The sequence below is a fragment of the Molossus molossus genome, unplaced genomic scaffold (assembly GCF_014108415.1).
Source record: "Molossus molossus isolate mMolMol1 unplaced genomic scaffold, mMolMol1.p scaffold_m16_p_5, whole genome shotgun sequence".
Taxonomy (NCBI): Eukaryota; Metazoa; Chordata; class Mammalia; order Chiroptera; family Molossidae; genus Molossus; species Molossus molossus.
Genome location: NW_023425388.1, coordinates 114,853,897 through 114,878,034, shown reverse-complemented (window position 1 = coordinate 114,878,034; position 24,138 = coordinate 114,853,897). Strand labels below are relative to the sequence as shown.

Below are 24,138 nucleotides of genomic sequence, written 5' to 3'. Positions count from 1 at the left end.
ATCCACCATCCATCCGTCCGTCCATCCATCCATCCATCCATCCATCCATCCATCCACCATCCATTCATCCATCCACCAGTCCATCCATCCATCCATCCATCCGTCCATCCATCCATCCATCCATCCATCCATCCATTTGTCCATCCATCCATCTAGGCAACAGGACATGGCTGTGTGCTCTGGGTCAGGCTCAGTGCTGTGCCTCAAAAACGGAATAAAGAGGATCCCTGAAGGACCCTGTTTTTTTCCTGCGTCACGGCTGGGCCAGTGTAAGAGCAGATGTGTCCCTTCTGAGTCGCCTTACTAACAGAGCACATGTTTTTGAGTCTCATAAATTTTGCATTTGGGGGAGGGAAGCTTCAGTTCAGTGTTCTAATTCTTTAGAATTTGCTTTATGACTCCTATGAAGCCAGGTACATGGATAACATCCTTTCCCTGGTTTTTAAGGAAATCAGTAGTGTTTTTTTTTAATCCTTACCCAAGGATATTTTTTATTTATATTCAGACAGAGTGGGAGGGAGAAAAAGGGAGAAAAAGGGAGAGAGAAACATCAACATGAGAGGGACACATTGACTGGTTGCCTCCTGCAGGACCCCGACCAGGGCGGGGATGAACCGTAACTGAGGTACGTGCCCTTGGCTAGAATCGAACTCAAGAGTCTTTGGTCCGAAGGCCGACACTCTAACCACTGAGCCAAACTGGCCAGGGCAGGAAATAAGTAGTTTGAACGGTTTTTGAGACCTTTCTTGCAGGGAGCTAAGGACATTAGGGTAAACCCTTTATTATTATTTTTTATTTACAACTGATACATTAAATATATATTGACTTAACATAAATGAATAATGTACTTCTCATCAAGTAAATTCTAAGATACAAAGTATCTATGCTGTGTAATGTTTTAAAAACATGGCGAATTAAAGGAATTCCTCAGAGAGAGCCTTTGAAAATGAGGGAAATGAATATATATTGTGCCTTATTCATTTGAACTATCCCCTCGATTTGAGGGATACAACTTCACAACATAACTACAGTTGTGTCTTTTACCCTGAAGATTTAGGACTGAACTCCATGGTTATTTCTGGGTAACAGTTGTTTATAGATAAACAGTATCATGTTTCTCAGCAGGAAACACTTATATTATTGTTTTCTGTCTTTGGATAATTCCATTTGGAGTAATTTTTTTTATCTGATCATGTAGAGTAAATTAAGCAGAATTACTCTAGTAACATTTGTAAGTTTCCTCTTAGTTTTTTATTTAAATGAGCTTGAATGGGATTTTCTTCCTTGGGCATAGCCATAACCGTTCTGCAGAGAAAGGCTGGTTTCTTCGTTTCTGCCTCGTTCTGGGTTTCTCTCTCCCTGGTCCCACCTCCTTCTTTCCCACAGAAAGTATTTCTGCAGAGGGGTGGGGAAAAGTGCCCCACATTGTTTCCTCTATTCCAATCGTAAGTGCCTTTGAACCAGAATGTGCTATTGATGGTTCCTATTACAGAAATGCCAACCAAGTTCCTGAAATGCTGATCCCCAGAGACTATGGCATTTGGTGCCTTTTGCTGCCTCATGGCGAGCATGCCACTGGGTAGGGCACTGGGGAGGAAGCTGTGTCCAGATCTGCACAGAGGCTCACACAGTGCAGCCTTGACCGTGTGTGTGTGGTGTGTGTGTGTGTAGTTAGGAGCAGGAGGCGGAATGGAGGGTTGATGTCTCATTCTCTTTACTATGGCATACAGGATAAAAAGCCCGAAGACACTGTAGTGGTGGGAGACTTTGTTCCTTACCCAGAAGCAACCAGCTCCTTTGTGCCAGAGACTTCTTAGGGCCATAGAAGAGATGGTGTTGCCCTGGCCAGTTTGGCTCAGCGGTTAGAGCGTCGGCCTGCGGTCCGGAGAGACCCGGGTTCGGTTCCCGCTAAGGGCACGTACTTCGGTTGCAGTTTGTCCCCGGCCCTGGTTGGTCGTGCGGGTGGCAGCCACTCGATGTGTCCCTTCACATCGATGTTTCTCTCTCTCTCTCCCTCCCACTCTATCTGTACAAAAAATGGAAAAATATCCTCAGGTGAGGATTAAAAAAAAAAGAAGAGATGGTGTTGGCGTGTTCTGTGATGGTTTTCTGGGCCTTTTGCCAGGATGCCTGATTGCTCCGGTGTGGATCACGTCTGTCATCTTCGCGGTTTTTCTACTTGTTTGTTTTGGTGATTTCCCTGCTTCACTGTTTGCACCTAAGCCAGGGCAGAGGCAGGGGATGGCTTGGCAGTGAAGGTGATGTTTGCCTCACCTGGTAGCTCGCTGCTGCCTTCCAGCGTCTGGTAGAGAGGGAGAGGGTTGGAGGACACGGGAAGTCCTGCTGAAGTCGGAAGGTGATCTGTGGACTGTTCATTCTGCTCCACTGCAATGGCCTGGGTATCAACGGCCGCCCGAGTATCCTCAGCTCCCTGGGCAGCTCGCGATGCCCCTGCTGTCTCAGGCTTGCAGGACGGCCCTGTTACGTAGCACGTAGCCTGTGTCCAGGGTCCCAGCCCTGCGGGCAGGCCTCTAACTGCACGCAGTTCTCTCCAGGGAGAACTTCCCACGCGCTGTCTGTGTTAGGACGGGACACCGGCACATTTAATAAGTAGATGAATTAATTCCCTAATTCTTGGGAAATCACTACTCTGTATATTTTTATTCTTCTTAACTATATGACAAATGTGAAAGCTGTGTATAAATTCTGTGCTATGTAAATATTCTGTTTCTTCTTCCCCTTCTTTTTAATCCCCATTCTCTCCTTGCTTCTTGCTTCTGTGGCGTTAATCCTCCAGGCATACGGTCTGACGATGTCGTGCCGTGGAGAAAACCACTGCTTGGTCCTCGTCGCACAATCTGATGTGCACCTCACAACGCCAAGGGCTCGAATGTTAACTCGCTGTCGCTGAAATCATGTCAGGATATTAACAAAAGGGATCGGAAGAAAGTTTGATTGCAGATCCCAACGGCACCACCATTATTTCATGATGGAAAAATATTTTTCATTCTTTCTTTTATCTCCTCATTCCTTTCTTCAACCCACATTTATATAGTGGAAAATAATAAATGGGACATGGCTTCCCTTAGGTAACTTCTGTTTTAGCAGAGGAGATAAAAGGATTAAATCTAATTGTTGGCCAGAGGAGTGAATTCAAAGTCTTCTCTACGTTATGGGGCTCAGGTGGCTGCCATCTGTGACCCTCGTTACTGGAACAGGGACCAGACACCCCGAGCGCAGAGTTCTGTGAAACTGAGCGGAAAATGCTTCTTTGTTTTTTTTCTGTGGCCCCTCAAGCCAGTAAGTTGTTGAACAGCTACAGAGTTGGGATCAGAGGGCCAGCGGGGTCTTCTGTCCCCCCGGCCAGGAGCCGTCAGAAGCAGGAGAGTTGCATTTAAAATGGCTTCTACAATTTAGCACTGGCTGCTGTAGCAAGGGTTGAACTACTTGTATCTGATCATCGATGAATCATCTCGGAATGTGCCAGGTGCTCGGCGTGGAGGGAGCCCGAGTGCCGGGGCAGGGACCCCAGACCTACCTTGTTAGGGATGTTTTCAGTAGGCAGCTGCGACCGACATTGCGGAGAGGGACGTTTTGTGAAAGAGCTTCCCCATGGGCCCTGGTAATGAGGGTTTAATTTTCGCTGAATTTCCCCGAAGGCTGTGAGGCAGATTGGGGTCCACCGGAGAAATGGCAGCCCTAGAAAAGAGCAGTTTCATTTTTCTTTTTTTAAATCCTCACCCAAGGATATTTTTTCATTTATCTTTAGATAGAGTGGGAGAGAGGGAGAGAGAGACAGCGATTGGTTGCCTCCCACATGCCCTTGACGGGAATCAAACCCGCGGCCCTCTGGTCCATGGGCTGATGCTCTAACTGCTGAGCCAAACCGGCCAGGGGGAGAGCAATTTCAGCTGAAGTTGTGCTTCCTGGTATCTTCATAGTTAAAAAAAAGAGAAAGAAATCAGAATTGAGTTTGTGGAGCTTTTTTTTTCTTTTAAAGTAGAAAAATTAAGTTTCTAACTTTCAAAAATATAAGTTAGGTTTTTTCCCCTAATTGAGATAAAAGAAGTCATTTTGCTAAGAGAAAGAAGCCAGACCCAAAAAAGCTACATACTACGTGGTTCCATTTACATGACATTCTGGAAAAAGCAAACAGTGGGGACAGAGAACAGATGAGGGGTTGACAGGGGGGCAGGGGCAGGGCAGGGAGAGGGGCTGCCTGCAAAGGGACAGCGCCAGGGAATTTTGGGGGTGACAGCACGTTCTGTACCTTAGTTTCGATGGCCGTCTCACAACTGTGTGTATTTGTCGAAACTCAGAACTGCACGGAAGTAAAAATAACAACAAACATAAAGCACATTCGTTATAGAAAATATTTAACATGCTCAGAAAACGAGGAAGAACATAATCACTCCTGCTTTTACCCAGGCAGAGCCACTCTGAAGATGGTGATTTCTATCCAGTCTTTGTATGTATCTGTGCGTGTACTTAGTGTTTTAAAACACAGTCAATAGCATATCGTGTTGCTGTTGGGTCATCTGATGTATTGGGAGTCGTGTCTTTATCCTGTATCACGGCAGTTGTGCTGCGACTTAGGCCGCCTCTATCCTAAGCTGCCTGGAATCCTTTCTGCAGCAGGGCTGAACGTATTTTAAGATACCACGGGCCACGCATGCCTACCATGTCTATAGAGCATTCTGCTGGGACAGCTTGAAATTCAACGCGGTCTTTGCTCAGTGTTATAAAGGGCATACTTGCGACTTTGCCCCATGAAATGGAAAATTTTAGCAACTGGTAAGACACAGAGAAACAGGCTTCTCAGTCTCTATTTACCCCTCTGAAAGGACAATTCCTTGACATGAAAACAGGCTTGTTCGGGCCTGCATCTGAGGAGAGTATTTCTTTTCACGTGTGTGATTCATTCGCTGTGAAGCTGGGGGTATCAGTGGGGAGTTCTGCCTCCAAGATTTGAATCTCGACGACTCCCGGTCGGACCCCAGGGCCTGGGAGACTTCAGGGCAGAAGCCGTGGCCGCCCCCGGTCCTCAGGGGCTGCCTCGTTGGGAAAGCGGTCCGGTTCCCAGGCAAACTCAGCACTGTTGCCCTCCATCCTTCCTTAATTGAGGCTCAGTGGACAGGAGAATGCAGCTTGTCAAACAAAAATGCTGACTAAGCTTGGCCTCTGGTTGCCAGGGCAACAAGGACGAGGAGCGAGTCTGGGCGGGAGGCTGCAGAATTCTTTTGGCTGGTCTCAGGTTTCTCTCGGGTTTGAAAGCCGCTACCGGGTCGGCCTGGCCAGCTGGCCGGCCCCTTGGCCATTCCTGACCCAGGGCATGGGGGACACGCCCGGCCGTGAGCAGCTCTGGCCGGGGGGAGGGTCTGAGGTCTGTGTTTTGTCATGGGAAGGAGAGCTATTTAGAGAGGTTACAAAGTGTCACATCGTAGTAGACCAAGAAGCGTCCTGGGGGCTGTGTCATAGTCTTCCATCGAGAAAAGGGGCTAAACTTTAATTTTTACAAAGGCATGACGTAGCCTCATGTTTCAGGGCTGACTTCCACTCCACCAGCATGTCACTCTCTCTAGAGCAGCCTGTGTCTGTGAACTCATTCATGCCCTTGTGCGGCAGGAGCCGGACACGAACCGAGCGGGCGCAGCCTCGGTCCCTGGCCGCGTAGGGCTCCCTGCTCGCTTCCGCCCAGCGTTGTCTTTGCCTGCGGGTCCCAGAAAGAATCCACCTTCTAAAAGGCTCTCGTGTCGCTGAGGACGAAGGTCCACCCCAGTCCTTTTCCAAGGACCCTTTTGCAAACGTGACACGTTGAACGCGTTATTTTTAGCGGCGGTCCGCCCAGTTTGCACAGAGGGAAGAGCGGCTGCTGCTTTCTGATCCGAGTACGACCACGCGATGTGAAGAGACGATCCGCTCAGACATCCATTCGGCTTCTTTTATTTATTTATTTTTTTAAGCGAAGAGGGGGGGTCGCGGAAGTGATGCTGGGATTATAATATCTAAATTACAGTGTGTTCCTCGCTGTGATTCTGGGGAACAACAGAGCTTACAGAATAACACCGGGGGGTGCAGACAACCCGAGTCAGACGGGCGGCCAGCGGGCCGAGGGTGATAATTACGGACGCGGCGTCTTCCCGAGGGCGTTGAAGTCCCCTGTCTTCTGTCGCGGCGACAGCCTGGCAGCTGGGCGCGTGTGGGGAAGTGTTTCGAGAAGGAAGGCTCCCGGAAGGGCGACAGAGAATTTCTAGAATCCTTTGGCAGAGTTCAAAAGAACTCACATCGGGCATTTTTTCTCCGAAGAAGGTGCACAATGGAAGCACCTGCCCCCGCACCTTTGGGGGCTTGGCAGACAGAGCTGCTCTGTATTTTCATGTCAGGATTTCAAAACATTGTCTTTATTTTTTTCGTTTCTTCCTAGTCGCCCCGCCCTTTGTAATGAAAACAGTTCAGCCTTCCATTTTTGTGGAATTCCTGGCCACACACACATCTGTCAAGCAGGGCACCCTCGGAAGAGGTCACTGTCATTGGTTTCTCTTTGAAGTGTGTTCCAGCAAGCCCAGGACAGCGGGTGCAGGGGGTCTCACCTGCTGTCTGTCCCCTGCCCCCTCCGCTGAGTTATTCTGAAGGAGCTGCAGGCTGTGGGGAGCCCTGGAGAGGGGATTGGGTGGCTCCTTCTACTGACAAATGTTTCCACGCCCTCCCCATCCAGCTCTTGGACAGCCCCCCCTCCCCCAAGCTGCGCGCAGAGGGTGTTTTTATTTTTTTAATTTTTTTTTAATTTTATTTTTTTTATCCTCACCCGAGGATATTTTTCCATTTTTTGTACAGATAGAGTGGGAGAGAGAGAGAGGAAGAGAGAGAGAGTGAGAGAAACATCAACGTGAAAGGGACACATCGAGTGGCTGCCACCTGCACGACCAACCAGGGCCGGGGACAAACTGCAACCGAGGTACGTGCCCTTAGCGGGAACCGAACCCGGGTCTCTCCGGACCGCAGGCCGACGCTCTAACCGCTGAGCCAAACCGGCCAGGGCCAGAGGGTGTTTTTAAACCTCCACGTACTTACCCATTTCAGGGAGCTCGATGGACGGCCACACAGTCCGCCGCAAACTGAAAGATTCTCAGGGCCTCATTTTGCACCCCTCTCTCCACCCCCAGCTTGGATCTAGAGCTGTGGTGGGAGGGGGGTGGGGTTGCCAGGTCTTTCTGAACTGGCCTTAAAATCAGAACCTCTGACTTTGCTCAATGTGCTGTGAATCCCAGGCTGCCACCCATACACCCCCAGAGGGGGCACGGAGCTCGGCCAGTTCAACCAGGGCAGGTCGCTGTGTTGGGGAATCACCCACACCGTCTTGTGGACCCTCCTCCAAGCCCCCGAGGGAGCAGGTTGGCATTTCCCTCTCGGAGCTGGGAAACAGGCCCAGAGAGAGGAAACACCTTGTCCGAGCCCCACCGCCCGTCGGGGAAAGGGCAACCACGTGAGGCCTGCCAACCTCAGCCCTCGCTTCCCTCTCTGCCGCCCTGTGTGTGGCCAGGACAGCAGGCTCCGGGGCCAGATCGCGAGGAAGGTGCTTTACTTCTCAGTGCCCCGGTTCCCTCGTTTGGGACGTGGAGACAGTGGGCTGTGGTGAGGATGCAGAGACAGTGCCCGAGGGCTCAGGAAGGGCTTCAGGTGTTAGCGCACGGTCTCCACTGCGGGCCGCTCGTTCTGCCGGCCTTGCTGCGCCGGGTTCTTTGCAAAGATGCTTTTTAATCTCTAATAGCCCAGCAAGATGAGGCAGGTGAACAACTATCAAGAAAGGTTAAGGGCTGAGTCCAAGGTGTTCCAGTTGGGCAGCCGCCGAGCTGGGGTTTGCATTCCAGTCTCTCTGACGCCAGGGACAGGGTTTCCCGGGCCAGGCCGGGGACGTCACAGCCCTGAGCCTTTAACGCCCGCGGGAGGCTCGCAGTGCCCAGTGCCCCAGAGACGAGCCAGTGCCCCCTGCACAGACAGCCCTTCATCATGTCGGCCTCAGGTCTGGGCTAGAAAAATAGGTCTTCCTGTTCCCATGTCATGGTTCTTTTTTTAAATATGTTTTTATTGATTTTTTTTTAGAGAGAGGAAGGGAGAGAGAAACATCGATGTGAGAGAGAAACATTGATCGGCTGCCTCCTGCATGCCCTCTACTGGGGATCGAGCTTGTAACCCGGGCATGTGCCCTGATTGGGAATGGAACCAGGACCTCTCAGTCCATGGGACGATGCTCAATCTACTGAGCCACACGGGCCGGGCCATGTAATGTTTTTTTAGTCGTCCGAGAGCCAAGGTGTGTCCCTCAAGTCTCTCTTCTGGTTAAACAGCCCCCTACTCCCTCATAGGACACTTCACCCAGACCCTTCCTATCCTTACGTTTCCTCTCTGGTCACTCTGTAGAGACCTCGGCAAAGTGCAGAACAGAGACCGGGATGCGGCCCTACCGAGCTGGGCAGGCCAGTGGGAACATCGAGAGGGCAGTGCGGACCTGCCACTTGAGATGGAAAGGAGGTTTGACATGGGGCCTCAGGGAGGTGGCCCCCCCTGGACGGCCGTGTCCATCATTATGTTGGCTGTAGTTGGTTGCGCCCTCTGGAGTGCTCCCCTAGGTAGGCACTGTCTGTTCACGGCTTGTCTGCTGCAGAGCAGGATCAGCACCTGCTGGTCTCCACGGGACTTAAAAAAGTAGAGAGAGGAATAAACGAAGGAAGGAATTGTGAGGACCGAGGGAGGCCATTGACTTGGACTGGAGCTGGGTTAAGTGGTGGTCTTCAGAGAAAGCTTGATGTTGGTAGGAAGGGCTGCTTTGGGGCCAGAGTGTTTGGGAGACCTGCGATTTCAGACCCCTGCTGGATGTGTTTGTTTGGGGGTCCAGGGCTGGGAGAAAGGAGGTACGGAGTGCTGTGGTCACTGTGGTCAGGGAAGGCATCCCGGGAAAGGTAGTCTAAGGGAACCCTCAGGGTGGGTGAGATCTGGCTGATGCAGAGAGACCCAAAGCACTGAGGGGTCTAAGAACCCGGGGTCGTGTTTGGGAGAACAGGGTGCGTGGGGTGGAGGGGACACTGGGAAGGGGTGTGTGATGAGAGACAGCTGGGAGGCTTGGATGCACCCCAGCCTCCCCTAGAGGGAGCGGGGATGGAGCCCAGGGTTAGTTAGGGCAGCTGCACCCCCGTCAGTTCTCCGAGTCGGAGGCTCGAGTCACCTCCGAGACCAGCTTGGCCAACTGTCCCATTCACGCAGTTGACCCAGTCCAGTGCCCCCACCTCTGTCTTTGCGTCAGCTGTCTCCGGTCCCGACGGACGGCTGCTTCGGGTCAGACCCGTCAGGTGTCCGCCTCTCGTTCCTGCCGGTGCGGGGCTGGGCTGAATTTTATACCTACATTCAGCTGTTTTTAAAACTTGTCCCTTGTTCAGATGGAGATGTGTTACGGGGTTAGTCTTTTTATTGCAAAAACGAGGGTTTTGCGTTGCCTTTTTACTCCCTCCATTCATGAGCAGCAGAAAGAATGTCGTTCACACAAGGGCGAGACGTAGAAATTCTAAATGTAGAGCTGCTGTGTTATATAGAATGTAATTAAGGAGATGACACTTCTCACCATCTCCACTTACGCTAAAAACGGATTGTAGCCCTGGCCGGTGTGGCTTCGTTGGTTGGAACATGGTCCCATACACCACGAGGTCGTAGGTTTGATTCCGCTCAGGGCACATTCGTACGTCTGGGGTTCCATCCCCGGTTGGGGTGCATGTGGGAGTTTCTCTCTCTCTCCTCCCTTCCTGTCTCCCTGAGATCAATAAAAACATGTCCTCGAGGGATGATTTATGAACACAAAACCCCCACTAATTTCTTGTTACACAGAAAGGTTTACAAACCTCTCCTTGTTAAACAAAGGAAGCTGCCGTCTTAGCCTCGCTGACTCATTGCAGTGAGCTTCCCACTCAAGGTAGAAGCTGCGTAGGAAGAGGTGTCTGACCTCTCAGAGGGGATTAGTTTCACACAGCCTTGTGCCCTTTGAGATTTTCAATTTTGTTTTTGCTTTTATTTCCTGGGGTTGGAGTATAGAACATGAGACGATAACAGTAACACTCAGTTAATGTTTATTGGGGGATCCCATGTGCCAGGCACTGTTCCAAGTGTCTTGTGTGTTTAACCTGACGTGATCATCACGGCCGTTCACGGGTAGATGCTGTTATGATCCTCACTCTGCAGATGGGGAACAGGGGTTAAATAACTGGCTGGGACACATCAGGGCCATGGTTCAGATCCAAGAATCTGGCCCCGAAACCCCTGCTCCTGACCACTCCGCCCTCCGGCTCGTGCTCTGTGCCAGGAGCAGGGAGGGGCGCAGGGGGTTCGCACAGGAGGAGGGAGCTCCTGCCCCGCTAGGTGGGGTGTGCACTATGGGCTGTTATTTCTTTCGCATTTGGGGTTGAAGCTGAGAATTGAATGTTCTTCGTTCACTTTTCTCTTTTATTACTGATTGCAACCTAAAATATGTCCGTTTGAATCCCAGCAATGTCTTTACTTACTCCTGGAGCGGATCTGCAGCCGGGGCCTCCTGGGCGCCCAGCTGTCACAGGCAGCGGGACACAGGCGTGAGCTCACGTTCTCATGGCAGAGGCAGAGCACACGTGTAGGCTGCTACGAGCAAATGCAGTGCAGTCTGAAGACATGCGCTTGTAGGAAGCCAACATGAGGGAGTGGGCTTGGGACGGTCTGAGGAGCGTGTTCCGAGCCGAGCGAACAGTTGGTGCAGATGCGGGAAGTGGGACAGATGGGGGGGGTGCGAGGGGCCATGTGGGAGCGAAGGAGGAAAGTCCCGCAGGGCTGTGGGCCACCGTGGAGGTGGGTGTACAGCGGGGGGCCAGCAGGGTCTTCAGGGTGCCTACTGTGCAGAATGACTTGTGGGATCATCTTGGAGAAAGTGGTGCCCTTATCATAACTTTCTTTTTTTAAATTTGTTTTTCTTTATTGATTTTAGAGAGAGAGGAAGGGAGAGGGAGAGATAGAGAGAAACATTGATAAGAGAGAACATCGACTGACCACCTCCTGCATGCCCCCCGCTGGGGATCAGGCCCACAACCTGGGCTGTGCCCTGACCAGGAATTGAACCAGCGACCTCTTGGTGCAGAGTCAATGCTCAACCACTGAGCCACACCAGCCGGGCCAAAGAGTGATTTTAATGAAGAGGAATGTTTAAACTATATATTTTATACCTGGTTTTTGGTATTTTTTTCTTCTAATTTAAGCATTTTCATATTATAGCACTACAGATGATAATCCATATGCTTTATATATGTAATATCTATTTTTGGTTCTATGAAATTCCAGAAATGATTCTTCTATTTATATCAGACCACCTAAAATTTTAAATCCAATCAGTATTCTTAAAACATATGGTGATAAGATTTTATCCAATGTAATGAAATGCACCCATCTCTTCAATGTATATGCTTAAAAGGGCACTGTTTTGGGGGTAAACCGCACATTTTTGAGTGTGTGAGTGTGCTTGGGGGGGGTTCTCGGCCCCTCACACCGGGTTCAGCCCCTGCTCACCCTCATCAGTCCTTCAGGGGAGCTTTGGTTGGGGAAGAAGGTGTCCAGTCACTGCCCGGCCTGTACAGACAACTGTCAAGAATATCCCGTTTTCTAGATTTATTCAGAAGGTACTTCCAAAATCACCTTTGAGAAAAATCGCCTTTTTTTTTGTTGTTGTTTGTTTGCTTTTTATCAGTTCACCGAATAAACCCTTATCTGGCCTGTGACTGAGCAGAGGGGGCAGCAGCCCTCCCGGCCGGGGCGTTCAGTCCAGCGTCCGTTCCCTGGGCCGTCCGTCCCCGCCAGCCCGCCGCTGGCCGCTCCTGAGACCTGCCCCAGGGGCGTCTGGGAGCAGTGCAGTGACCTCGAGTAACTGCGAGCTTTTATAGCGATGACTTCACTGGACTTGTCTAGACAGCAGTTACTCTCTGAAGTCCTAGCATGTTGGGGCTGGAGCAGATCTAACAAAGATGCCGTAACTCGGTCTAAACCTTCTCTTTGCCGTTGTACCGCGGTGTAGGGGTTGAGGGACAGTGACACCAGAGTCCTTAGCCTGGGAAGTGGGCAGCTGGTAGGCATAAATGTGGGACGGGCCTCGCTTTGGTCTGGGACGAAGTAGAAACACACCGAAGTATTCTTTCCCTCTCTGGACGCAGCAGCACATCGGAGAGAACTTTGGTGTCTGGTCATGTGTGTCAAAATGAGAGACTCCCCGGAGGTCACACCTGGAGAAGTGGGTTGACCCTCGGCAGCTCTGACCGGAGAAAAACGATGCTGACGCCCTGGTTCTGCGGGTGGCGTGCAGACGTGGGCCTCGGGCTGCGTCTGCCGGCGCCCTGACCTTCAGCCGTTTCAGTCGCCGACAAAGTAATCGTCACCTAGAGCTACTGATTGACAAGCTTTTTAACAGACCGTTGTGCTGCCCTGCTCTCGGTATGAAAGTGCAGCTGTGATTCATGTGGAGCCCGAGCCCTTAGCCCGCAGTGTCACCGGCTGGCAGCACGCACCGGCCGGGGCGGAGTCCCTCCGTGGCTCTGCACTTGGTCCGGGCACCGGGGGTGACAGTAGCCCTGTCTCTGAGAATGTGTCTCGAGGCCTTTATGAGATGTGGGTATGTAAACAATTGGAGGGCTGGGACATTGGCTGCGTGAGTGCCCTGAGGGCAAATGCGAGCTGAGTCCTCATCCCCGTTGTGACGAAGAAGCGAAGAAGCATCTCAGCCTGTGAGGTTTCCTTCCGAGAAAGAACACTGGCGGTTTCCTGATGATTTTGACTCATGGGGATAGATGCGAGGCGCTTTGTATTTGGGGACCCGTTTTCACACGAAGTGTACTCTGCTCCGTGTGACCGAGGGAATAGCTGTCGCCTCCCCCTCTGGTTGTTTCTGCAGGAAGCCGCGCTTTGCAGACAGCTCCCCATGGAAGCCGAGACTCTGGCCACGGTGCAGGCTGCTGTCAACCCCCCGGCCATGACCCAGGACATGAGGCCCATCACTAATAATAGCTCAGATCCTTTCCTCAATGGGTAAGTTCATATTTCGGGGCCACTTATTTTTGCTTTCCTTGCTTCGAGGTCAGGAGCACGGTGGGTGTTTGTGCTGGGAAAAGGTGGGGAGCTTGGAGGTCACAGTGAGGCAGAGGCAGCAGGTGAGGTGCCAGCCGGAAAAGTAAAAGCTGGGGAAGTGAACTACTTCTCTCTCTCTCTCTTTTTCTTTTCTTTATTGATTTTTAGACAGAGAAGAAAGGAGAGGGAGAGAGAGACAGAAACATTGATGAGAAAGAACATCGATTGGCTGCCTCCTGCATGCCCCCCACCACCTGGGCACGTGTCCTGACCAGGAATCGAACCGGCCACTGAGCCACACCGGCTGGGCACTACTTTTCTCTTTTGAATCTCGAAGTTAAAGATTGGTGATAGGACATGAACTGAGCCCCTAGTCCATAATTTTAAAATGGGGATGAACTTATACTTTCGATGGGATGGTGTTGCACAGTAATCATTTGGACGAATCCTGTGGTTTTATGCAGGCAGTGGGGGTGGGGGAGGGGAGCGTGCCATGTGACCTAACAGTGAAGAAACGGTGTTTATGGTGAAATGTGAGTAAGTCTATAGTTTAGTTAATAGTAGTATGTGATGTCAGTTTCCTGGTTTGGATCATTTCACGGTGCTTACGTAAGATGTCCTTGGGGACGGGTACACAGGACTCTGTATTCCTTTTTTGCATGTTCTGTGTGATTCTAAAATTATCTCACAATGAAATTCATTTTGAAAAAGAGATGTTTTAAAATAGAAAACATACGGGCAGATGGAAAATTTAATTTAGTCGGAAATAGCTCCATGAGCAGCAGTAGGCAACCTTAATTGTGTTCTCTTCAACCCAGATAAAGGGCAGAGTTCTGTTCCCTGGGCCCTTTCTGCCCTTGCCGAGGGTTCTGGCAGGCATACCAATCAGGAGAGCTCCTAAAAATAGACATGAAAACAAACGGTAGCTGAAATAATGAAGGCACGTGTTTAAACTGTGGATGTGAAAGTATTTCAAAGGTTCCGAAAAATATGAAAAATAATGAATGATTCCTGTGTCCCCCAAAAGGCAGATGTCCCATGTTTTTATCGATCTTATTTTCTTTGAAATAAATATCACAATTAATATGCAAACGTATCCCTACCACTACCGAAACGTTTCTTTTTTTCCTTCCCTCCCTGGTGGCCGCTCCGTTCCCAAGTTGCCTGTGCTCCCTGCACCCCTTTCTGTTCTTCTCGCCGCCTGATGATGTGCGCGCCCCTAAGCAGCTCGACATTTCTGCTTTTTTTTTTTTTATCCTCACCCGAGGATATTTTTCCATTTTTTGTACAGATAGAGTGGGAGGGAGAGAGACGAAGGGAGGGAGAGAGAGGAAGGGAGAGAGAGAGAGAAACATCGACGTGAAGGGACACATCGAGTGGCTGCCACCTGCACGACCAACCAGGGCCGGGGACAAACTGCAACCGAGGTACATGCCCTTAGCGGGAACGGAACCCGGGTCTCTCCGGACCGCAGGCCGACGCTCTAACCGCTGAGCCAAACTGGCCAGGGCTGCATTTTTTTTTTTTAACGTTTACCTAAATGGTGTCACACTCCGTAGGTAGAATAGTGTTCGAATTGTTACTTTGAGATGGAAGGGAAGTCCATGTCCATTTCCTACGAACAGCCGACTTCAGTTGCTTACAGTTGATTAATTTCATTGCCATTGGGAGGTCTGTTTCCAGAACATGAAAAGGAGGCACCACGCGTGCCTCGGTTCATTACCTGGGAAGGTGGGTGGGTGACTGGACCACGGTCTTTCAGAAGTGTCCGGGGGCTCACTCTGGCTCTCTCCACCTGTCGCCCCCCAGGGGACCGTATCACTCGCGGGAGCAGAGCACCGACAGCGGCCTGGGGCTCGGGTGCTACAGCGTCCCCACGACCCCGGAGGACTTCCTCAGCAACGTGGATGAGATGGACACAGGTAGGAGCAAAGCCTGCCGGTACTTGCGGTGCGTTTGCACTTGAAATCGTCTTCTCCGGCATCTCCCTTCTAGAATCCCACCAGAAACACTTAATCTCAATAACCACAACAAATGGCCACGAAAAGGCCGCCCAACTCTCAGGCATTATTAACAACCCCCAGCCACCCCGCGCCATCCTCTGGGCAAGCATAGTTTGAAATGTGGGCCTAAGATTTGAAATTCTGCTCTTTCTCTTCTTCTGCGTCTCCTCGCTTCACGGAGCCTTTGCCCGCCGTCACGTTGGCACACGGCCGCGCGCTGCCACCCTCCCACGGCGGAGCCCTGTGCTCGGGCCTGGGTGGTGGCGTGGGGCCTCTTCCCCTCGGAGAAGTGGCCCAGTTTATGTCCCGCACACACGCAGTGTCCCGTGCTCACTGCATTTGGGAGGCAGTTAGTGGGCTTTTGGCAAGTTAAGCAACACAGAGGATCCCACCTGTCAGCTCCGAGTCCCAGCAGGGCAACAGCGTCCTCCTCGGCCCGGGCGACTTCCCCCTGGTCCCCAGCCTGCCCCGCCTTCAGGCCAGGCCCCCGCTGGCTTCCGGGTCCCCTGCCCCCCCCAGAGGAGCGAGCCCTGCCACTGCAGACACCGAGTGGGGTCGGATCAGCCGAGTGTAGACGTAAGCATCAGAGTCCAACACGCCCAGAGGAGCGTCTGGACCCGAAGACGGAAGCGCTGGGGGTCCACTGTTTGGAGTTTCTGCTCGTTTCTCCTCGAGCCTCACTGATGACAGAAAATGGTTGCTTTGTGGGGCTGCTGTCCCGCAGGGCCCAGTGGGTCACTCTGCCTCTGGGTTGTCGGTCAGGCCAGAGACAGTCCCCTGCAGGCCGTCCCCTGGTCAGAGGACGGCACGGACTGTCTGGGGAGGAGTCACACAGGCATGGTGGGAGCTGTTTGTTTGGTTACACTTTATGACTTCGGTTTTCTCCCTCCCTCCCTGTCTTCATCTCTCTCTGTTTTTCGGTGGGAGATTTATGTTGCCCTCTTTGGAGCGGCTCCCTCCTGTGTTTAATCATTGTCTGCTTCATCTTTTAAACGCTGGGAGGCCAGTAAAGATGAAAGGCAACGTTAAATAGGAAAAGACTGAGGAGCCCTAAATCTAAGCTTGACGTTAAAAAAAAAAAGGATGAATCTATTCAATAGCTTTTTAAAAAATTTTTTTATTCCTTTTTTGATTTTAGAGACAGAGGAAGGGAGAGAGAGAGAAACATCGATGAGCAAGAACGTCGACTGGCCGCCTCCTCCACGCCCCCTACTGGGGATCGGCCCACAACCTGGGCACGTGCCATGACCGGGAATTGAACCGGTGACCTCTTGGTGCAGGGTCAGTGCTCAGCCACTGAGCCACACCAACCAGGCTATTCAATGGCTTTTAAAAATGACCTCGAGTGGGTAAACAGGACATGTGTTAAAGCTGAAATGTGGAACGAAGTGGTGTCCTGAAAGAGCATAGTCTTTGGAGACCGGCAGCCCACGTCGAAGTCTTGGTTCTCACTTACCGGCAGGGACTTGGGGTGAGTGCGATCATCTCCCGGGCCCCCGACTCCTCACCTGCAAAGTGGGGGTGCTCTGTGTACTTCTTCGAGTTGTGAGGGTCACGAAGTCACAGAGCCTGGCCTCTGGGAAGGCTGAGGCGAGGTACGGGAGGAACTTGATGACAGTTCGGTTCCCAGTTCACCTGGTTAAGTGAGTGTCGGCCCACTGAGTCTGGGCTGGCTTCTGGGAAGCCTTTATAGGAAGGGGAGAAATGTCACTAATTACACAGTAACCAGATGAGGGGAACGGCCGAGGGCGGGCGAGTGTAGCTGGACAGGTCATCAGGCCCACTGCCCACGTGCCGGGTGGGAGCGAGTCAGCAGAGCCGGCCCCTCGTGAAGCCCACGCAGAAGCATGTGGACTTGGCGTGGACGGAGTGCCGCAGAGAGCAAAGCCCGGGACTTACTCACCCTCCGGAGTAGCCTGAGATAGTCGCACCCTTTTAAGAACTGCCTGGTTTTTGTCTCTCCCACTTTTAAGTGGATAAAACTGCGAAGACCAAAAAGATTACAATGAGATTGCAGAGTGCTCCAAAGACAGATATTTTATTGTTTCCAATTTTTATTCATTTATTTTTGTTACAGATGTTTCTCCTTTCCCCCCCCAGACACCCTCCTCCCCACCCTGCCCCCCACCCCCTGGCACTGTTGTCTGCATCATTGGTTACGCGTACAAGCATATAAGTTCTTTGGTTCATCTCATCCATGCCCCCCCCGCCCCCCGTAGCCCTCCTCAGAAATCGGTCAGTCTGAACTGTACTCCTTTCTATGTCTCTGGGTCTGTTTCTTCATCAGCCCACCAAAGAGAGATATTTTAAAATTGTTAAACTCAACAAAGAACCTTAACTAGTCTCCTCACGCCTCCCATGTCCAAGGAGGAAGGATAAGACGGATTCTTTAAAATGGAGAGCTTTAGTTTGGCTAAAAAAGTGTGTTCTTGAGTTATTAGACATTTAAAAATGAGAAATCAATAGAGACAAATGATTCTAACTGGAGATGATGAGAAAAAGACCTCCAGCACCTTAGATCAGATCATTTTTCAAGGCAGAATTACATCTGTTATACCCTACAGGGTAGAAAAGGCTATTTTGGATTTTCTTTTCTATTTTGATGTTTTTCAATATGTGGTGGAACTTGATTTGATTTTTCATTGCCTTTTGCAATGAAAATCTTCTAAAATATTGCCGAGAAGCATTGATATTTCATGAATTACAGAAAAGTTGTTGCTGTCACCAAAATAAAGTTGGATTCTGTTTCCCTCGTCCCTAGGGAAGATGTAATTTTTCTCACCGGAAAAGATTGCATGCATGTGATTAAAATGAACTTTCTGTAGTTTGACTCAGAAGAGTGAAATTTCTATGCATGCTTTTCAGGAAGGCTACTGCACTTGTATGACCCAGGCGCTAATTCAATGAGTTTCTTCAAAACGATGCTGTGTGGAAGCTGGCTTGGTTATCAGTTCTCCCTCTCTGAGGCATATTGTGTTCCTGCAGAAAAGTGTTTGGGGCTGTTTGAATGAACGAGCTCTAAATCTATAAACATTTGTTGTATTTTGTATGTATCTGAGGTTGTGTGAGTGGGGCGGGTAGACGTCACATGGTGCTTTGCTCCAGTTTGTGAAGAAGGTGCTATAACCCCAATTTCATGTGGGTGAATTGAGGGTCACACAACTCATATACAGGTTACATGTGTCAAGGTCACACAGCGGAGAAGGTCGGTCTCCTGCACACTGGTCAGCACATTTTGTCCTGTGCTCACTCCAGAGGAACATGTATTCCTCATGTCACACCCCGGACACTTCCTTTTCCCCTAGACCTGCCTTTTCTCCACTGTGTTCTGTAGACTCTGGTTCCCTTAGGACATACATTCCGCCAAAATCAGATGAGGTGATTCAGTAGGTTTAGGAAATAGATTTCTGACCAAACAAGATAGAATGAAGAGGATTTCTTTACTGCGAGACGTCCCCGAAGCTCCGTGTGCTCCAGGCACTGTGACTGGTGCATTGTGAGACGGGCAGGTGGCTGGGGGCTGTGTGGAGGGAGGGGGTGATCTGCAGAACCACTTTATAAACTGCTTGGAAATGGATCCCTAGAGCCATCCATGAAGACAGCCTTCTAATAACACGGTTCAAAGAACGCCTCACTACAACCTCTGATCATAAAGAGGGAGGATATGGGTACATAGAAGCTCGCAGTTAAATCCTGAGGTTACAGCCCTGTGAGAAGGTGTTTAATGCTGGCAGGGCCTCTCTTCTCTCACAAACCAGCTCTTCGTGCCGCTGTCTCGGGAAGGCACAGATCGTAGGTCAGACCCACAGGGCCTTCACCTGCACCTGTCCTGTCTCCCGGGGCTTGTCCCTCCGCACGGTGTCTGCCCTGAGCTGTCCCAGGCCCCCGGCACCTCTGCATCTCCCGTGAGCCAGCATCACCAGCTCAGTGGTAGCTGAAGTTTTGCCCAGAAACGAAATATTTGAGACCTGCAGGCACAGAGCAAATGAAGGCGAGACTTGTGTTAACACTTGGATGGTCCCTCTTTCCAGGGCTGAAACAGGAGTCACAATGGTTTCCTTTCGTTGTGTTGCAGGAGAAAGCGCAGGGCAGACACCCATGAGCATCAATCCTCAGCAGACCCGTTTCCCTGACTTTCTGGACTGTCTTCCGGGCACCAACGTGGACCTCGGAACCCTGGAGTCTGAGGACCTGATCCCCCTCTTCAGTGACGTGGAGTCGGCTCTGAACAAGAGCGAGCCCTTCCTCACCTGGCTGTAGTCGCTGGCACCGTGCCGTGCGTGCAGCTGTGACCTGCCATTTCCCGGCCTCGGGAAGAGCCACGGAGCCGGGCAGGTCTGCGGGTGAACCGCTTTCCGCCTCCACGACTCTTGCTCCCTCCTTTCCACGTGGCCAGTGTAATCATTGCCTGGATTGGATTGACAGTAACTTAAGTTAGACGCAAATAAATATGCGATTTTCATTTTCTGCAGCCTGCATTCCTGTGGTGGGTTATGCAGAGTTGCTTCCCCGTCTTTTTCTCTGCGGCCCCGTGACTAAGCTTCATGGCTGTTAGTTGAAATTTATACAGCAATTGATTATAAACCATAAAGAGATGACCACAGGCCGCGACTTCTGACAGGTGGCTCGGTCCAGGAAATGTACACAAAATTAGACCTGATTTACAGTTTCGAAAACTGAATTGATGACAATAGTACCAAATGCTTTAAGTATGTAACCTGAGCTTTAAAGAAAAAATCATTGAATGGATAGTAAAATTCTGCTGTATGGGATACAACGTAGTGTTGACTCCATGCTGGTTCTGATGATTCTTGCTACTTTGTATTTACGAGGGCACACATGGTCCTCTTGTGGTGTACCCTCCATCACCTTACAACACCGCCTCCGGACAACCAGTCTTACCAGCGGGAGAGAGGACGCAGTGTTGGTCACCACCCCTGCACTGCAGACCTAATGACAGAGACCCGTTTGGTACTAATTATGAGCATTTATTAAACAAAACATTTTAAAATTGCAAGTTGGATGTTTTAAAAAATTACTGCCCAGAATTTGATGTTCATTTTATGAAGCACTCTGATTTTGTAGCTGATGACAAAGGGCAGCCAAATGTTTTTGATAGATCGGTGGTGACTGTGTTTTTGTCTTTTGAAACTGTTCCGAAATCATTAGGACACTCAGCTTGCAACCTGATGGCACACACAGCAAGCCGTTGCTTTTAAAATCCTGAAGCTTTGTCCGTTTTGCTTTTAAGATTTCAAGCGTTTAAACGAGTCTTATCTATGAAGCTGTTAAGGATGAAGCAGATCTCTGACTGACATTTTAGAAAATGCCCTCTTGAGGGTACATGGTGGAGACATGTTTCTGAATTCAGTAAAATTGATTCCTAAGTATCTTATCCTAACCCTGTTTGCTACAGTTGGTATAAAACGGCATGAAATATGTACTCAATACCTCTTATGTAACCAAAACATGTTGTTGTTTTTTTTTATTAGCTTTTAAGGACTGAGAGAGCACCAGGTTCGCCTGGCAAGCACTCTGTCTGCATTGCCAATGAAGTCCTCAACTGTTTAATGTTCTCGACTGACATTATTTATAATCTATGAATTTAATATCTTTTTAAAAAGACAATAATTCAGGTCTCTGGGAGGAACCTTTCAATCGCCAAGGGGGCTTTTGTTCGGGATCTCGCATAAGATCCTTTCGACCTGTCAGAACACAGACGGGCCAAATGCAGTTGATCTTGTTGGAAAGCGGGCACGTGAAAAGGGCAGAGATGAAGTAGGTTATGGAATATAGGGGCAAGGATGCCAGTTGTGGAGTGGAAATAGACAAGTTAGAGTAACCCACGCGTAAGACAAGCAGGAGGTGTGAGCAGTGCCCCCCAAAACCAAAATGACAATTTTCGACTGCAACCTTTATACCCAAAGACTGTTGTCAAAGAAAAGAAGGCTTCCGTGCACTTTATGTGGAGGGGGAGGGGCGGGGATGCTGGGGCACAGGCCGGCAGGGCGGAAGCCCATCACTTCCAACAGGATGAAGTGATTTCTTTTTCCTGAAGGACCCGGGGTTTATGTTCCTCTGACTTCTTTTCTCTCCAAGTGCTCTGAGGGAGATGGGGTGACGTTGATGTAGCTACTAAATTGAAGGGAGCACTACTTTTTCTCTTATGTTAGCAATAATTGCAAAAAAGAGTTGTACATTCTAAGAAATGAAACAGAACAAGGGACCTAACAAAACTGAGCAGTGTTACTGTATTTTTTAAAATATTTTTATAGCCTCATTTTCAGGTGATTAAGTGTAAAAGAAACAGATACCCCTCTTTTTTCTAAAGTAGTTAAAACATCGATGATTTGTATTATCAATTTCTAGAAGTAATTTCCTAGTAAGCTTGTGGCATTAGAAAACACTAGAAGTTTTTTTTTTTTTTAGTGAAATTAGTTGAAACATTTATTAATAAACATAACAAATATTTTTCCAGAATTAAATATGGACCCTGATTATGTGTTTACTAATAGATAAAGCCAGATATAATTTTTGTGTTTGTTTTTAAGGCCATAAAATATGGCTTTTGTTAAAGAACACTAAAGCTAGAAATGTTCGGAAGAACAGCTTTTCAAAGGCTATTTCCTATTATTGTGAGTGTTAAAACCCCTGCAGAATCATGATAAGGTGCTATTTATACTGTTTTTCTTACTAGAAAACAGCTGTCAGGATATCTAGTCTTTTAGTCCTTCATCGATCAATCAATTCCAGCATTTCATTCAATAGTTTTGCTATAGCAAAGGCATATTCTAATTGAAATGGAAAAGTAACTTCAGAGATCTTTCTACGTATATATTTTTCCTGATTAAACACATTTTTCTTGAAGTAAATACATTGTTAAAACCTATTTGCAACTGTAGTCAATCTAAGTAAGTCGTTGTTAGTGTTTGTTTAGGATGTGAAATGCCATCTCTTTCACTGACTGTACAAGATACGAGAAGCATGTAGAACAGGAAACAGGTCGGTGTGCTGGGGGGGTGTTCCCAGTGGGGCAGGAGAGCTCTGTGAGAGGTGATCCGAAGTGTTGCCAATTATGAATTGTGTTCTCACGACGTAATTCGGAAGTCACTTCTGAGAGTACAACTTCTATGGGGGGAAAAAGCTGTTTAAAAGAAATTGTAGATTAATTTAATTGGGAAAATGGATGGCCGACAGAGACCGTTTCCCTAACACACTACATCATGTATGTGCTAGTACTTTAACTTTTTAAAAAAATTTACTTCTACATTTTGTAATGTGACATATGGTGTTTATTTTTAATTCAGAATGCCCTGCGTGCGGAACGTATGCAGCCCAGTCAGATCAAACCGTTTTACCTGGATTTTGGTACTGTACTGGTTTTTACTTCTCTGATTCTGTATAAGAAAAATAAATGCAATTGAGTTCCACTTGGAGTCTCTGTCTGCTTATTACTCGTGTGTGTTCCTTTTACTGAGGGCTTTGGGAGGTACTGGACTGAAAAGAGACTTACGCAACTTTCCTGGCAGACAATAAAAGAAAGAACATTTCGTAGGCAAACATTTTTTGGATCAAATGTCTGTTCTTTAATATTCTAAATATCGTTTATTTGAAGTGGCCCACTGGGATTTTTAAAAATTTTTTTCTTTATTGATTTTAGAGAGAGAGGAAAGGAGAGTTAGAGAGAGAAACATCGATGAGAGAGAACATGGATTGGCCACCTCCTGCATGCCCCCACTGGGGATGGGCCCACAACCTGGGCATGTGCCCTGACTGGAAATTGAACTGACGACCTCTTGGTGCAGGGTCAACGCTCAACCACGGAGCCACACTGGCTGGGTCCCACTGGGATTTTTAAAGTTTGTATATATATATATGTGTGTGTGTATTTTTTTTTTTTAATCCTCACCTGAGGACATTTTTCCATTTTTTGTTCAGATAGAGTGGGAGGGAGAGAGAGAAACATCGACATGAAAGGGACACATTGAGTGGTTGCCACCTGCACGACCCAACCATGGCCGGGGACAAACTGCAACCAAGGTATGTGCCCTTAGCAGGAACCGAACCCAGGTCTCTCTGGACCGCAGGCCGATGCTCCAACTACTGAGCCTAACTGGCCAGGGCATGTGTGTTGTGTGTGTACTTTAAAATCATACTGTCGGCCCTGGCCGGTTTGGCTCAGCGGTTAGAGCGTTGGCCTGCGGTCCTGAGAGACCCGGGTTCGGTTCCCGCTAAGGGCGCGTACCTCGGTTGCAGTTTGTCCCCGGCCCTGGTCGGTCGTGCTGATGGCAGCCCCTCGATGTGTTCCTTTCACATCGATGTTTCTCTCTCTCTCTCTGTTCTTCTCTCTCCCTCCCACTCTACCTGAACAAAAGATGGAAAAATGTCCTCAGGTGAGGATAAAAAAATAAAATAAAATAAAATCATACTGTCGCCCTGGCCAGTTTGGCTCAGTAGCTAGAGCGTCGGCCTGTGGTCCGGAGAGTCCTGCATTCGGTTCCTGCTAAGGGCATGTACCTCACTTGCAGTTTGTCCTCGGCCCCGGTTGGGGTCGTGTGGGTGGCGACCAGTCAATGTGTCTCACATCGATGTTTCTCTCTCTCTTCCTCCCTCTTTCCCTCTTGCGCTATCTGAGGAAGGATGCAAAACTGTCCCTCGGGGGAGGGTAAAAAGTAAATAAATGAAATCATACTGTTCTTCCAACACCCTCACAGATTGACGGAGACATCAGCAGGGTAGGAATTCAGGTTTGCTTCTATTGTTAACAGTAGACCTCGTTGTCGGAGCTGAAACCGGCTCCTCATTCCATCCGTGTGTGCTGTGACAGCGCATTTTCTGTCTGTCGAGTCCCTTGATTCTCGCCGTTGTGATGCCTTTGGCACCGCACAGAACACCAGGGGATAGCGCTTGGCGGAAGAGGGTTGAAGCAGAAGCGTTCAGCGAAGCAACAGAGGAGAGATGCTGGTGGAAACAGTCCAAGGCTCACGCATCGTTTAAAAAAACCATATTTCATCATCAC

At 49.4% G+C, this 24,138-nt stretch overlaps 1 protein-coding gene across 1 annotated transcript in view; it reads left to right on the top strand.

Annotated features, from left to right (window-relative positions):
* WWTR1 (WW domain containing transcription regulator 1) overlaps positions 1–22,477 on the top strand; it is a 130,379-nt gene extending 107,902 nt beyond the window's left edge. Inside the window, exons 5-7 of the mRNA XM_036243759.1 lie at positions 12,944–13,077; positions 14,926–15,038; positions 19,195–22,477. Coding sequence (XP_036099652.1) covers positions 12,944–13,077; positions 14,926–15,038; positions 19,195–19,379 — 432 coding nt within the window. The 3' untranslated portion in view covers positions 19,380–22,477. The remainder of the gene's footprint in view (positions 1–12,943; positions 13,078–14,925; positions 15,039–19,194) is intronic.
* The last annotated feature ends 1,661 nt before the right edge of the window (positions 22,478–24,138 follow it).